The sequence below is a fragment of the Leptidea sinapis genome, chromosome 20 (genome assembly GCF_905404315.1).
Source record: "Leptidea sinapis chromosome 20, ilLepSina1.1, whole genome shotgun sequence".
Taxonomy (NCBI): Eukaryota; Metazoa; Arthropoda; class Insecta; order Lepidoptera; family Pieridae; genus Leptidea; species Leptidea sinapis.
In genome coordinates, this window is record NC_066284.1 from 11,848,216 (window position 1) to 11,865,183 (window position 16,968).

Genomic DNA, 16,968 nt, shown 5'->3' on the forward strand with positions numbered 1-16,968 from the left:
GCAGTTGAGGAAACTTGCAACCGGTAATTGATTTCACAAAGTGACTGAGCGAGATAAGAAGTTCCTCGCAAAATGTTTTAGAAGCCACCTCAACATATATCAATAGCCAAACAACTCCTCTGAGCACTCCCCGTGACATATGCAGTAGAAGATACAGAGAGAACCCACATCTCTCAGAGTCAGGCCGATCGGCAATAATTCAAGCCGCTCTTCGTTGTCTGCGGTCAAATGGTAGAAGCTAGTGTTGGGGAGTGCCCACCCAGAGTTGAGAACAGTACTCCATGTGAAGCCAAATTTACGCCTAATATAGTTGCAGACGGTGGCTTGAAGTGTACTACTGTCTCGCATTATTTGTTGTTGTAGCGGCAATACTCCGTATCCGATTTACGACATACAACCGGCTAAAAGGACTTTGGGTATAAATAACTCTAAGATCTTTATGTTACTTATCACCCCGTTCTATAATATCTACACCAGAACCTGTCGTCACGTATAAATGTGTACTAACAATCATTTAAATAAATCAGTATCATATTGCATTGCTGGATCTAGATTGTCTCGCGATTAAGGGTATATATTTCTGCTTCAAAGTAGCTTTGTGTTAACACCGAGGTAAGTTAGGTTACAATGTATGAAGTAATCACATTTCTGATATAATACTCACTAGTATCAACTTAAGCTATTCATGTCCATAATATGGCGAACGACAAAGAGCTATTTACTTAGCTAGCTTAGTTGTAGTGGTACAGTGCATGGACATCACGACATTTTGTATCTTGTAAGGTACGGCGCACCTATTATTATAACATTCCTGTGTTCCAAAGTTTCGTACTTACAAACTTAGAAATAAATACTATAAAAGCCAAGAATGAGCTTCTTTGTGCAGTGCTTCCAGATTGACATAGGTGTCATTGACATGACATGTACATGGGTGCTTTCAAAAAAATACGCTACCCGAAAACGCTCGGGTCTAGTGCAAGAGAGTAGCAGGAGTGATGATATGCTATCAAATGATCTGATTGACCTGATGCCTGCGGACAATTATTATCATCGCAATATGCAGCGGAAACTTTAAATATAGGCATAATAACATGGGCAGAAATATACACAGATGTAGATCATTATAAGGATAATGTTTAATTACAATTTGATCAGAAGTACGAATCTTCGGAACAATATTTCATAAGCTACATTTATTTCCTGTATGGTGTCTGCGATGCGTTTTTCTTCTGGGTTTGTTAAGGATCCTGAGCTGTATCTAACTTCTTGTGGCAATGCATATTTTTGGCATTAAGTTCTACATCAAACTTCGTCCAAATTGCTCGGTCTCGCTGTTGCCTTGCGAGATTTGAGCTTGCTCATTCGCACTATTGTCATGGATGCTTTTGCTAGTTTTTTATATGAGAGAGGGCAGCAGTCTTCGGAGTGTTGCCGACTTTTGAGGTGAGAGTATAGTAAGAATACTTGAAGATCTTCATCCTAAACCATGAGCGGTTGGCAGAGAAGATCCTCAGTAGTAATTCCCAATCGAGCAATCCGTTGGAATATATAGTTGAAGTAATTGGATTGTTCCGGTTATCCAGGTGAATTACCTTATTATTTTGGACAGGCTTAACCTAATACACACTTACGCATGCTTAAGCAAATTACAAAGCGAGAGATTATAATAAGCTTATATTCTAATATGTAATGATTTACTAAACGCGATTTGCGACTTTATGAACCTTTATTATGAACGTTTTAATGATAGTTTAAATATTCGTATTGAAAGATTATTTCATTAATAAGTAATAATTAATAAGTTTGTTCCACAAGACCACCTTGGTCAACAATACTACAACAATACTATTTTAATATTGAAAAATGGTCAACAACAATTTTTCAATATTAAAATAGTATCCCACATTTCGTGGAACAATTATTGTTTCTTACTTGCGATTCGGTTTGACGTTGACATCTTTTCTGCGCGTGCGCAGCATACTGGCTCCTGTCATTCCGGACATGATGCCGTTCTCTCTCCATGCGTCGACTAGAACCTAGAAAAATAATGGAATGTATGAAACGAATGGTATCTATGCTATGGTATAAATCAGTAGGTTTAGTCTGTTCTATAAATCAAGAACAGCTTGGCCGATATTGATTATAATTTGTGTATAGTAAGATATTGCATAAATGAATGATTTATGATGTTTTTAATCATTTTCTTATGAATGAATTATTGAGGCCATGGTGATTGTTTTAAGCGTAGGTACCTAAAAACGATAATGTTTAAAATATTATTTAACCTTATTATAATATTATGAATGTGTGTGAGTTTGTGACTTGCGCTTGCATGCCCTGATCGTGAAGATTTGTTCACAATATGTCAGAAGTACAGGAAATGACATAGGGTACAAATTATTCTTCAATTTCCCCAGGGATATGTATTTAATGCAGACGAAGTCGCGAGCACTAGCAGTTCTGAAATAAATTTAATTCTGAATTTACTTAAGAAGGAATCTAAACTTTCTAGTCTACAAGAGGTGTTCATAAAGCCGGAAATAATTCCTTTCTAGGTCTCGCAAAGATTTTTTGTGTGAAAAAGTAACTTTATAAGTAAAGTAATTGGAAAAACATACCTATTGAATCTGTGTTATCGTACTATACTACACTATGCACCCCTGAAAGGCGAGACTGTAAGATTAGACGCGCGATCGAGCCATCTTGTATTACCCTGTTCACTACTATTCCGATCATCCGATAGAGGAAATTTAAATCCCTTTGACAGGTGCGTTTAAAAGAAAAGTAACTCTAAAAGAAAAAAGGAAATCTCTAGAAACTCTAAAATCTCTTCGTTATTTGTCTGTTAATATCTTTTTTTTCATCAGGAACGGGAAGAGGCTAAGTTGGTAGTTACATTAAATACTTCTTCGTCTATGATACGTTGACCCCATTTGTTTCCGAAGCGTTAGTAGTATCTAGTATATTAGAAATGACATCAAAAAGAATCCTAAAGGAATCAATTTTGAGAAAATAAATGCCTTTTATGCCTTTTAATCCTCTATAGGGTTGCAGGATGGCAATCGAATATAATAATTGTAGTACGATATATTTGGTAGGTCTGAGAATCAGTTGCATCTATTTTTTATACTCCAAACATTTTAATTACGGTTTTTTTTTAATTATTGTTTTTTTCTTTAATTACTTTATATAGCAATACAACGTTTGCTGGGTCAGATAGTATGTATACACACTCACACCTTGTTCCCGTGGAGGTAGGCAGAGACAATAGAATGCCACTTGCTTCTATCCTTACAAATCTCACGCGCTTCCTCTACATTCATTACTCTTTTCATAGTATGTATATACCTATATATAAATAAAAATATAATTATAAGGATGTGCTTTTGAGGGCAACTTAAGAAAAGTCCCGCTGAGTTTGCGGCACTTATCATTCTCAGACATAAGTCAAATGAGAAACTAATATTGCATCTGAGTTTGAAAAAAAAAGTTTATCTGCAGTTTTATTTTACCGGCATGATAACAATACTCTTTTAATATCGTATTGCAGATTTTATTGGATTACGAGTCGGCTTGACCGGCTCGGGTTGGTCTTACATGATGGGTTAGTCACGTGTTTATGTCACGCGAATGTCTGCGTCACACGAGGACTTATTAAGGTCGCAGTTATGGCAATGATCCTATTTTTTGGGTTCGTATAATAGAAAAAAAGAGGTAGAGCTTCGAAAGTAGGACAGAAGTGAGAATTTTAACTAATCTAAGTTGAATTACTTAATATTCTAACCCCATTATTCATAATGGTCCGCTAACTTAAAACAGTCGCTAAGGAGTGTTTTTTCTCATTCTGTCAGTCAATAGAAGAAGACAGTGTGAGAATTAGCAATGCTTTAAGTTAGCAGACTATTATGAATAAGGGGGAAATTGTTTAACTTAGATTAGTTTTAGTTAAGTTAAGCAAAGCTTAGCTTATTACTCAAATTTTATGTATATTGCTATAATAATGTAAGGAAAGGTTATTTACTAATCAAATCTTTTCCCCCTTTTTATTAGCTTCATCTATATGTATGTTTGTAACCGACTCATTCGGCCCGATTTTGATCCACTTTAAACGGCCAGATTTCGTTCAAACCTTAAAGATTTATCGAAGACCTATACATTAATTTTATAAAATTATTCTACAATGCAATTTGCAAAATAAGATTTTTGATAATTTATATAATATTCATATATCGTCTATAAGGCAGGAAATGATCTTAATTTTAAATTTCAACCACTACCTTTCACCACTTTATCTAATATTAGAAAATTTTCGAATACCAAAGAGAATTTTTAATGCAACACTGCAAATAATATCTAGTTTAAAAAAAATAGAAAACATACTCTTTTATATAAAACAAACTAAAGAGTAGGAAATATTTTCTATTTTTTAGTTAGCTTTTCTATAAAAAGCGTGTTTTTTAGTTTTTTTTAAACCACTATTTATATTGATTATAAAATATATTTATTGCTAGTTACAATTCTTGTATATGTTCATTACAATAATTGTTTGTATGTACATTATTAGTATCATTATTTAATCTTATGAAAGTAACAATTGGTTATAGTGGGAGAGGAGGAGCCTGCTTACCGATGCCGTATGCGTGAAAGAAAGGGAAGCCAGATAGACTGGCGCTGTAACGCGTTACGTTACGAAGCGGTTTACCCTCCTATAAGAAATCATCACTTCAACATAGTAAAAAAATTGGCATGACACTGTGTCGTCTACATGTGTGTTTATTTGTACATATCGACCACCACAATCGCGATATGTCAATCAATTTGTTTTATTGTGCGTGCGTTTGCTGAAAATACAGGCTTACAGTTTGCCGCTATTTATTTCGACGTGTTCACAGCACTCAACGTCTATCTAGATATATATATATATGGATATAGGAGGGTAGGTAGGATAGTATATAGGATCTTTATCATTATATTGAGTTGGTTATTTGACGAACATAGACCATCAAAGTTTATTAATTATTGTAGAAGTAGTGACAGGTGGATGCAGGAGCGCTTCCTAGCATTTGTTTGGCATCGCGCCATACAATCGACGACCGCTGGACATAAGAGGACTACCACATGACCTAGTCTCCTAGGACACGACTGCTTTCTCGCCGCTTACCTACCACCCTGCCGCAGTCCGCAGATCGCTCGCGACACTACGCGGGCTCGAACGCACTGCAGCAGGATACCACCGGATATGACATCATGGATAGGACACCACGCAACAACTGGATCCACCCAGAGCCTGGCCTATAGTTAGTAGCAGGCGGCGATCATATCACTGATAGGGGCCATCGCGCGGAACAGTCACCTGGAGGCCCGTGAGGGCGCCCCTACGCAGAAGACCCAGGTAGTAGAAACGAATTTTATTCTGTGTGCACAGACAGAAACGTATTATGCTCCTCTTCAAAAAAAATTTCGTCGACTCACTTTCGCTGATACCGTTGGCGTTACGCTGTCTGTTTTCTGTTTGAATATTAGTCAGTGTTATAATTCGTAAGCCAAGAAGCTAAATTTAGCCTTATAAAATTTTTCTACTAAAATTACTGTTAATTATTTAGATGTTAGCTTCTTTCGGAATTTTTAGAAGGTGGTATAAAACTTTGTTATAAAAAGTCCCATAAAATTGTCACTCACAATCGATAGATCTCGTTCCGAAAGTTCTACAAACATTATAACTACAACACGACATCTGATCTTGTTTCTCTTTCATCGGGGGAAGATATTGTATTATATTTTCTAAATAAACAAAAAGTATGATTTATTACTGTTGCGCCCTAGTAGCTAGTACATTAGAAATATAATACATTAAAACTGGTATTATTTAATTTTCCGCCCATCTTTTTAAGTTTAACGCTTTAACGTTTGAGAACAAACCAAGAATATGCAAAATGTTGACTAGGTATATCGCTGACAGCACTATCAATATAATGATAGTTTTCAAGTCTTTCGAATGTCAATCATCCTTAGAAATAAACGCGGAAAACATTTAGCATATTCTTGGTTTATTGTTAGGTATAACTTTATACCAAGTTTATTTGTAAGGCCGTAGGATTTTCAAATAATTATTTATAGATGACTCAAATTCAAATTCAAATATTTTTATTCAAAATAGGATTTAAAATAACTTATTGAGTGTCAAAAACTACCACCCATTCAAAAGGGACTGCCTCAGACCTGAGAAGAATGGGCGCAAGAAACTCAGCGGCCTTTTTTTTTAATATAAAATATGGATTACAATGTGATATCGTACAATAAACATTTATAATTAAAGAGCCTGAGGGCGTTCGCTTTATTCCCAGTCCGTAGTGTCATTAAGAAAATCGTTTATGCTATAATAACCTTTCCCACACAAACGTTTTTTAACAATTCTTTTAAATTTCGTAACACATTTGTTTTGTACATTTTCTGGGATCATATTGTAGAAGCATATACATCGCCCAACAAAAGACTTACTAACTCGACCCAACCGAGTAGTAGGCATAACAAGTTTATGTTTGTTCCTCCTGTTAACATTATGAATGTCACACTCAAATGAAGACTGATCCCAGATACATTCAGTACTTAAAATTAAATATTTTCTCCATATTATATACTAGATAGCGATTTATATACTAGAGGGCGCCCGTATATACATATTTATCTACAAAGATTTCGTCGTTTACTTTCATAAATCGTTTAAAACACACAATAATTAAAATATAAAAATTATGTGATCGGTTCCGTAATTACAACTGGTACCTATTAATTAGTCTATTCTTTACATTTAATTATAAAATACGGCACGCTTATTTTACAATAACACAACTATAATACTGCAAATAATTTATTATACGTCACTGCTGTTAGTTACAGTACCAGTAACTTGCTGTACACTAATACCACAATACAGTAATAGAACGTAACTTCATACTAGAACACCTGAATCGACGCTCGCACACATACACACGATTTACACGGCCACTAAGCAATCTTGGGAAGACAAAAATATGAGTAGCCGTGCCGTCGGTCGCCGTCCGCGTTGTTATTCATTTTGTACCGCTGAATTACGCGACCCTTCTATTACCTTTATTGGGATAATGATGATCACCAATAACACACTAGAATTTGTAGCTATTGTTATATCGCCCTAATATATTCAATTTATCGCTCAGTTACTGAATGACTCCGTAAATCAGGTACACCTATTCTAACCCTTAAGTATTATTCTCGAATGCTTCCAAACAGTGTCGTCACAAACAACAATAAATAATAAACAAGTTGTTTACAAAAGATCTAGGTATGTCAAGGTCGAAATTTCTTTGCGCAGATAAGTTTAAATTCAAATTCAAATATTTTTATTCAAAATAGGATGTGACATCACTTATTAAAAGACAAAAAAACTACCACTCCAAAGTGAATGCCTCAGGCCTGAGAAGAATGGGCGCAACAAACTCAGCGGGCTTTTTTTTCATCAAAAATATGTTTTATAATTAAAGTAACATTTACAATGTAACAAAGTAACATTGTAGAATTTAACTTATTATTTAATAGCCTTAGGGCGGCCGCTCCATTCCCAATCTGTGGTATCATTAAGAAAGTTATTTATGTTATACACGCCTTTACCACACAAACGTTTTTTTAAGAATTCTTTTGAATAACGTAATACTTTTGTTTTGAACATTTTCTGCTAGTAGGCCCCATTGTAATTTGGAATCCAGAGTAATGCCAAGAAATTTAGCAGATTCCACCGGTTTTATCACCTCTCCGTTTAACAAAACACTTGCATCAACATTTTTGACATTTGGTACGGTAAATTTTATATATTTCGTTTTCTTGCTATTTAACAAGTAAGTACCCATCGAACTAAATAACTCGCGTGAAAATTCAACCTTCGATATGACTTTCGTAATTTTATCTGTAGATTGAGAAATGTTTGGGATAAAATCAAATTTAAATTTTCTACTGAGATGTTTAGAGATTTTAGTAAGACTCCTAAAAAGCTTTATTTTATACAAATACATTTTACTTCCAATTAAAAGTATTGTTTATTTGTAAAAACTATCTTAACACAATAATATGTCCTATTAAAAATTGTCCGCAGATTTTGTCCATGTGCTCAGTTGACCACTCAACGTGACCCGTCACCGCGTAGCCTTCATTCTCAAGAGGGGGTCAAGGATGGATGTGAGCTGATCAAAGTGGAAAATATTGACTATGGAATTAATATTACAGTCGTGATATGTGAAGCTCATGTATTATAATTAACTACTTATAAAAAAATATTTTTTTCAAGTCTATCATTTTTTTATATATTTTTTTGCATTTTAGTGAATAGGTATTAAATTTTTCAATGCAGCAATGAACGGAGTCGCTATGCAATTTGACTACAGACAGATAGAAATTCTGCCACAGATTGTTCCCTTACTGTAAGTCATTAAGGAGTTCCATTGATCATCATATTTGACTACGACAATTATTTGACCATAACTACGTTATGGTAGATGACTTAAATATTCTACTAGCATTAATTTGCTCCTAAGTATTGAAGAGTTCCGTTACTTTGTCATGGATTTCATAATCAGGACCTAACCAAACTTTCACCAAACTTCCTTTGAAGTATATCCTTTCCAATAAAAAAAGAATCACCGAAATCGGTTGGCGCGATATTGATTAATTCGTAAATTTTCGTCCACATACGTAGAGCAAATTTAAGACTTTTATAGTTTTCTCATGGATTCCACTGTCAGATCTGGACCAAATTACAATGGGACCACACGGGAAGCACCAGCTTTCAATAATATACTAATACAATAAAAAAAATATATCAAAATCGGTTCATCGAGTCGAAAGTTAACAATCAACAATGAGGTAACAAACATAAAAAAACATACCGACTAATTGAGAACCTCCTCCTTTTTTGAAGTCGGTCAAAAAATACATAAGGCAGAGTAATGTACCGGGCGTCGCGAAAATTAAGTTTTTAAAAAGTTTTAATATGTAAATATTTTAATGTTACTTTTACTGTTATAATTCACACACCGTGATTGAACCTGAGAGCATGTATGGATAGAGTAATGAACGTAGGGGAAGCACGTGGCGTTCTGTTGTCTCTGACTACCCCGAAGGATATAGGTGTGTGTGTGTGTGAAAGTTACAAAACGATGGTGACGTATTCAGCGTCTCATTAGGGTACGGGGATCTGACAAAATACGATTTAAAATCACTTATTGAACGTCATAAAACTACCACCCATTCTAAATAGCCTTAGACCTGAGAAAAACTGGCGCAGGAAATTTAACGGGCTTATTTGTTTTTTAATATAGTTACTATATATGTAGGGTCGTACAATATAATTTATAATTAAATAGCCTGAGGGCATTCGCTCCATTTGTTTTCAAACGTTTGAGTCTTTAAGTGAGTTTCTTGCCACTTCTTCTGATTAAAGCTTTTCGAAAGTAGTGGCAAATGGTAGAACACATATCTTTGACATTCATTAGTGGCAGATTCTGACCTCAGTAAATAAATGTATGTTTGTTTGTTTGCAACTGCTGATGTTAATGTAGACATTTCTAACTAAAGGCTGGTAATTGAAATTCGGTAACAGTTATAGCTGTGAAAATGACGGACCTCCATTCACCCGTTCATCCCTTATTTTAACCAATTACTCAAATAATTTATTCGCAGTTCCTACTTTATTAGGTGACGTAAGAAATAAAATAAGAATAAAAAATAAAATGTGTTTGTTTCTAGACTATTGGCCCATAAGTGTTAGTACCTATTTCTTAGAAACTATGTTAGTATATAATATTTCACATTTTCACAAACAAGCAAGAAAGCCTTCTGCAAAGAAAAACTTTATCTGAATGTGATAAAACGCGAACTAGACTTTTCCATTGGGCTGTCATAGATTAAGCTCAGCATAATTTTAGCTGTCAAAAGACTATAAAAAAGAAAACAAAGATTGTGCTAAGCTTACACTCAGTTATTTTTAACGTTAGTAATGTCTGAGAAAATTCTAACTGTCTTATTCATAATGACTTTGCGGAGATTTAAAACATCGCTAATATACGCTTGTTAAAAAATGGTATTCATAATCGCATATTAGAGCTAAAACGCTCATTATCACTTCGATAAAGCTGACGTGACTTATAGTAGCTAGGACCCTTCTATAAACCTGTTTTAAGCACTCAAACGCAAAAATATATGGCCGACATCGATCGATAAATAATGTCGCTCAAAGTTGTTGGACAGCCGACAGACTTCAAAACTTTGATTTTTGTATTCGGAAATTATTTTGACATCGATTTTGACAACTGACAAACCATTGACATTAAAAAGATGTCTATTTCCATTGACAGTTCCTCATTAAATTAGTTAAAATCATGTTTTTTTTTTGTACGAAATGGCAATGTTGCCGACGTCTCTACGACAGTCTCTATAGAGACGTATTAGTTATGGGAGATTTATCTAACGAATATGAATAAGGAATTTTATCGAACAATCGATAGGCTTAAAACACGTTTTAACTAATATAGCTTTTTACCTTCGAAAAGCGTTTTATTATGAATAAGGTAGTAATTACGCTCTATAAATCTGAGCCTCTATCGACGATAAGTACGCACTTATTCATTTCAACAATGTCTTTTTTTATACACGATTTTATACATTTTGTAGCCAAGTTAATAAGTGCTCTTCTAAGTGAGTGGACAATGAGAAACAACCTTGCCTTAGAACTAGCCTTGACCAGATGCAATGAATAAAACGAAACCATAGAAACAAGCATACATGCTTAGATTATTTATACGACTAGATAGAGCCTCTTGCTGCTAGAGAACCGATGAAAACAGGCCAGGTTTATTAGTTTAGTGTGCATGACAAGCTATGTCTTACACTCGCGATTTGTATGTCACTTTGTGTTGTGTGTGCATTACTCAAAATAGTGGTTAGCTGTCAACCTCTATTTTTTTCGATGAATTCACACTTGTCACAGTCTCTCTATAAATGAATGTATAGTTTTCACAATTATTATTGAAAGTTTGAAACGCTGTGTGATTTTAATTAAAAATTTTCGTCCTGCAGCATTGACGTACAATAAAAAAGTAGACTCTAGTAAATGAAATGAAATGAAATGAAATTTATTTGCAGGAAACATTGTACTTAAGGTGTTAACAATATAATGGATAATCCAATATGTTTCGTCAATTGACATGCAAAATATGTTACAAAATTGTCTAAACACTAATCGTACTGTTATATTGAAACATGTCGGATTTCACAATGATATCAATAATATTTATAAAATGAAATTTTAAGATATTATAATATGAGACGTAAATAACTTAATAATTCATTTAGTACCTGTGTATAATATTAACAAATTCAATGTCATAAAAGTATATTAATTTACATACATTATTATCAAATAGACTAATTCATTTTGTATTGAAAAATTCATTTAAACTATAGAAGCACTTATTTGTTAACCACTGATGCAGTCTTCTTTTAAAAACTTTGAACGGTAAATCTTTCAATTCATTGGGCAATTTATTATATATTTTCACAGACATGCTGAAACAATTTCTACTAAAAGATGCAGTTCTACAGAAGGGCATTATGAGTTTATTTGGATTCCTTGTATTTAAAACCTTCTGGCTTTTTTTTGTATAGAAATCAAACATATGTTTTTGAACAAATAGGCTTATTTCATAAATGTATAGGCATGGCAGCGATAGAATTTTCAATTTTTTAAATAGCGGTCGACAAGAATCTAGGGGGCCGGCTCCACAAACCGCCCTGATACACTTCTTCTGTCCAATAAATAAATGCCCTATGATCACCGAGTTGCCCCATATGACCATTCCATATCTTAAAGCTGAAACCACGAATGCATGATATGCCATTAGCGCTGTTTTTTCACCTATTGTTTTTGATACGCGTTTGAGGACAAATACATGTTGGTTAATTTTTTTGCTAATTTTGTCAACATGTGACTTGAAGGACAAGTTGCTGTGTAAAGAAATACCAAGAAAATTGACAAGTTGTGCTTCTTTAATATTCTCATTATGATAATTAACATTAATATTTTTTCCTTTCCCATTCTTATTATAATACTGCATATACATTGTTTTTTTTATATTTACAGTCAGGTTATTTTCAGTAAGCCATTCAATTGTGTCCTTTATTGTTTTATTAATTTCTATATCATATGTAAATTCATTGTTACATTTAATTACAATAGAGATGTCATCAGCAAAAAGAGTACAGTTATTAGTAGTAATGCTAGGTAAGTCGTTTATGTAGATTATGAATAGAAGTGGACCCAATATACTTCCTTGTGGTACACCTTTTGTTTTAAGTCTAAGTTCTGATCGATAAGGTATTACTTCTTGTTTATTATTTAATTTAGCAATTTCAACGTATTGAGTACGGTTTGAAAGATAACTTTTAAGCCAGTCGTTTGCTAGACCTCGAATACCATATTGAGCGCATTTATGTAATAGTTTTTCATGACAAACATTGTCAAAAGCTTTGCTCATATCAAAAAATACTGATGTTACTGGAATTTTTGTATCCATGCATTCCGATATTTCTTTTATTAGCGAAAAACACGCTAAAGTTGTTGATTTTCCTTTTTGGAAACCATTTTGTTCCTCCAAAATAATATTATGTTTAGTTAAAAAAGATGTTAATCGCTTGTGCAGTACCTTTTCAAAAATTTTTGAGATAACAGGAATGAGTGTGATTGGTCGATAGTTGTTAATATCCTTTTTATCACCCGCTTTGAGTAAAGGTGTTACTTTTGCCTTTTTTAAATTTGATGGGAAAGTACCTTCTTCAAAAGATAGATTTATTAAGTAGGCTGGGACTGGAGCTAGTTCCTTTGCACATTCCTTTATTACCTTTGTTGCTATTTCATCGCAGCCCGTGGAATTTTAATTATTAAGTGACTTAATAACGGTTATTATCTCCATTTCATCAGTTGGCATTAAGAAAATATTTGAATTGTTATGTTTTAATTTATATGTAGGTTTTTTATTTTTTACATTTTGACTTTGACTTTGTGTGACTGTATTTATAAAATAATTATTAAAAATAGTAGCAATCTGAGTTGGATTATTTATAATTTTATTTTCATATTTAATTTCATCGATACTTCCTACATTAGAGTTAGTTTTATTTTTAATCACATTCCACGACGCTTTGCATTTATTTTTCGAGTAAAGTATATATTTGTTGTTACTACTTCTCTGAGCTAGCTGAGTAGAAAATTTATACAGATAACATTAAAACATTCATGGCAATTATTTGAACAGTTTTTCACTGAACACTTTGTCTTTGCGTGGCATTGTATTCAAAGCGCGGTCTAAACACAGACGCGTAGGCACAGTTTTGCTTCAGACAATTTTTGAACGTCATTGAGAATCTAGTTGTTTATTGAACGTCAATGGCAGATACAAAAGGCAAAAAGTTGCTTCTAGCTTGCAAAAGAAAATAACAAATCTGACCTCTGCTTTCAGCGATTATTTATTTACTGTCACTCGTCTGCAAGACTGCAACGTCGTATAATAAAGTTCAAATTTCCACGTTTCAAAGTCAAAGTCAAATTAACTTTATTCAATTAAGCTTAAACTAAGCGCTTTTGAATCGTCACTATAAATATTTTTTTAAAATTACTGAATTTACCATATGTTTGGAAAAAGTAGAAGCTCGTGCGATGAACATACAAGTAACTCAACGGCCACTCTTTTCAATAAAATAGAGTATTTTACAATGGCTGTAATATAAATAACAAATCAGTTTGTTAGGTGCTGCAACCAATATATGAATCGTATTTAAATAATATAAATTATTTCATAAAAGTAATAAACAGTAAACTGTACAAATATAAGTTATCATATATTGGGTGCGTCAATCTTTAGAGCTTGAATTCATTGTTTGTTTAAGATTGTTTCTTGAACATTGTGAACGCAATTCTAACTTTTCAATCCTAATAGCTTACTTTTACCAAGTGTAACTTACCTTTACTACAAACAACATTTATTGTGAACTGTACGTGCACGCTTGCACCTAAGCAGATATCGCATTTATCTTTAACATCTATGTTCTCAGTGAGACGTCCCAAGGGAACAATTGTAATTATTTTAGTTTATTTAAATTTGAATTAGTATTTAATCTATTGTTTCTGTTTTTGTCTCCAATAAATAAATAAAAAATCATCCCCACCATCTGGATGTGTGGCGGTCCTCCACAGTGCGGTACGTACTACAAAGCTGTGGAATGAGCTTCCTTGTGCGGTGTTTCCGGGATAATACGACATGGGTACCTTCAAAATAAGCGTGTACACCTTCCTTAAAGGCCGGCAACGCTCCTGTGACGCCTCTGGTGTTGCAAGAGAATGTGGGCGGCTCACTTAACACCAAGTGACCCGTACGCTCGTTTGTCCTCCTATTCCATAAAAAAATGATGGTGGTGATAACTGTCATAATTAGTAATTGCATCCAACAAATATAAATTTCGGAATAAATAAACGATTGCATTGAATTTCAAATTAATTGTGGAATACTTCAGCAATTACAATCGTGCCAGATCGTGGCAGTGCCAAAACTTTTCATAATGAATCATTTTATGAGTTTTGGACTCGTCACGAATCGCTGTTAAGTATTATCAAACATAACACATATTATTTGAAAACATGCTAAATTTGGGAGTAAGTATTAAGGCTATGGATGCCATTTTTTATTTTAAAATCTTGGAAGCCTGAATGAGGTTATGTTCTCTGTCTGTCTCATTTTAATCCTATCAAAAAAAAACTTAGGTCACTTAACGACTTTTTGGATTCCGTCTTTGGATTGCAGTAATAATGTTATCATATGAGCTAGGCTGCTCCTAAGATAGCTTTCTTTTAAGTTTTTTCTAAACCTAATTTATTTTAAATACTTTCATTTAACTTTCATTTAAATATTTATTTATGCTATAGTAACCACTTACACTTCACGCATGTATTTTGTTTTTTCTCGGATCCTGTTGTGAAAGCATAAGATACATCAGCCAACAAAAGACTTACTAAATCGACGAAAGTCATGTTTGTTCCTGATGTTAAAATTATGATTATCACAGTTTCTAAGGTTATATGTTAAATTTGCTAATGTGCCTTTGACCATACATTAATTTATCAAGGATATTGAGAAGCACCATATTAATTTGTATAAAATTTTCTCTTAGTGTTTATTGAGAACCTAAGTTATATATTTATTTTTTATATATTCTATTTAGTATTTTGACTAGATAAAAATTTAATATTATCAATGAAAGTTGTAGGCGAGCACTTGAGAAATATTATTGTTTTAAAAACCTTCAGTCAGTTTCAAAAGTATACATAATGTTCGAAACAACCCAATAGTTGCATAGATCCTATACGAATGTTGAATGTAGTGAATATCCGAATAATATAATATAATAAAAAATAATAAAATATGAATATCCGGAAATCTGAATTATGAGCCCTTGACTGACAATATAGCATCCAAAACTTATTGTTTGCATAAGTCCTCCAAGTCAATAAGTAATAATAAATACGCGAGACGAGTACGACGTTCAGCTGATGGTAATTGATACGCCCTGCCCATTAAAATACAGTGCCGCTCAGGATTCTTGAAAAGCCCGAAAATTCAGAGCGGCGCTACAATTGCGCTCGTCACCTTGAGACATACGATGTTATGTCTCAATTGCCCAGTAATTTCACTAGCTACGGCGCCTTTCAGACCGACACATATTTCTGTTTCATGGCAGAAATAGGCGCCCTTGTGGTACCCATAATCTAGCCGGCATCCTGTGCAAAGAAAGAAGGAGTTAAGTTAATGTTTGTACACAATACATAATCATTGCTGTTGCATAAACTTATATATAAAATTGTCGTGTCATGGTGTTAAACTTTGAACTTCTCCGAAACGGCTTGACCGATTCAAAATTTGAGTTTTTTCAAAATTTTTTGAAAAAACTCAAATTTTGAGTGCATATTGGGTAGGTCTGAGAATCGGACAACATCTATTTTTCATCCCCCTAAAAGTTAAGAGTGGTCCACACGATTTTTTTTTTATTTTTTAGTTTTTTTTTTAAATTTGTTTGATTATGAGTCAGTATTACAAAATACGTACTACTTCAAATTTTCACCCATCTACGATCAACAGTTACTTTTGTATCGCGAATTTAATATCGGCAATACAACGTTTGCTGGGTCAGTAAGTAATTAAACATATTATATGACTTTACCCATTCTAATAAAAGCTATAATTACTGCAACAGATATTATGACTAAAACACATGATTGTTTTAACAGTGTTGTTTGATGAATTATGTCATGTGAATCTTGCTTTGTTTTGACATGAAGCAATTGAAGCCACTCGCTACTGATAAAATGATATCTATGGGGATTTAAAAAAAGGCCAAGTACGAAATAATTAAAAAAAAAAGTGTGCGTCTCGGGAAGCTCGACGGAAGTGATAACTTAACTAATCGAAGTTGAAGTTATTGAAATTGTTTATTTTGAGAAAAGCTTAAGTTATTATCTAAATTATATGAATATTAATTCAAACTGATTTAAAATATAATTATTTTAATGATAATCTAAGGAAAGTTTATTTTTTAATAAAATCTTTTATTGAGTATGAAATATATTATATTCTTAGTTACAATTCTTGAATATGTACATTAGAATTTTATGTATACTATTATTATCATTATTTAATACTATAAAACTAACAATTGGTGAGAGTGAGAGAGGGGGAGCTTTCCTACTGCTGTCGTATGCGTGAGAGAAAGGAAAGACAGACAGACTGGCGCCGTAACGCGTTACGTTACGAAGCGGTTTACCTTCCCATAAGATGTAATCACTTCAAAACAATCTGATTTTATAGTCATTAAAAATTAATAACAAATCCGGCTTTC

The 16,968-nt window shown here is 33.3% G+C and overlaps 1 protein-coding gene across 4 annotated transcripts in view; it reads right to left on the reverse strand.

Annotated features, from left to right (window-relative positions):
* Positions 1-16,968, reverse strand: part of LOC126970084 (uncharacterized) — a 107,774-nt gene that overhangs the window by 15,820 nt on the left and 74,986 nt on the right. For all 4 annotated transcript variants that reach the window (XM_050815797.1, XM_050815799.1, XM_050815798.1 and 1 more), the window contains exon 2: positions 1,933-2,036. In XM_050815797.1, the coding sequence (XP_050671754.1) occupies positions 1,933-2,003 (71 nt within the window). In that variant the 5' untranslated portion in view covers positions 2,004-2,036. The remainder of the gene's footprint in view (positions 1-1,932; positions 2,037-16,968) is intronic.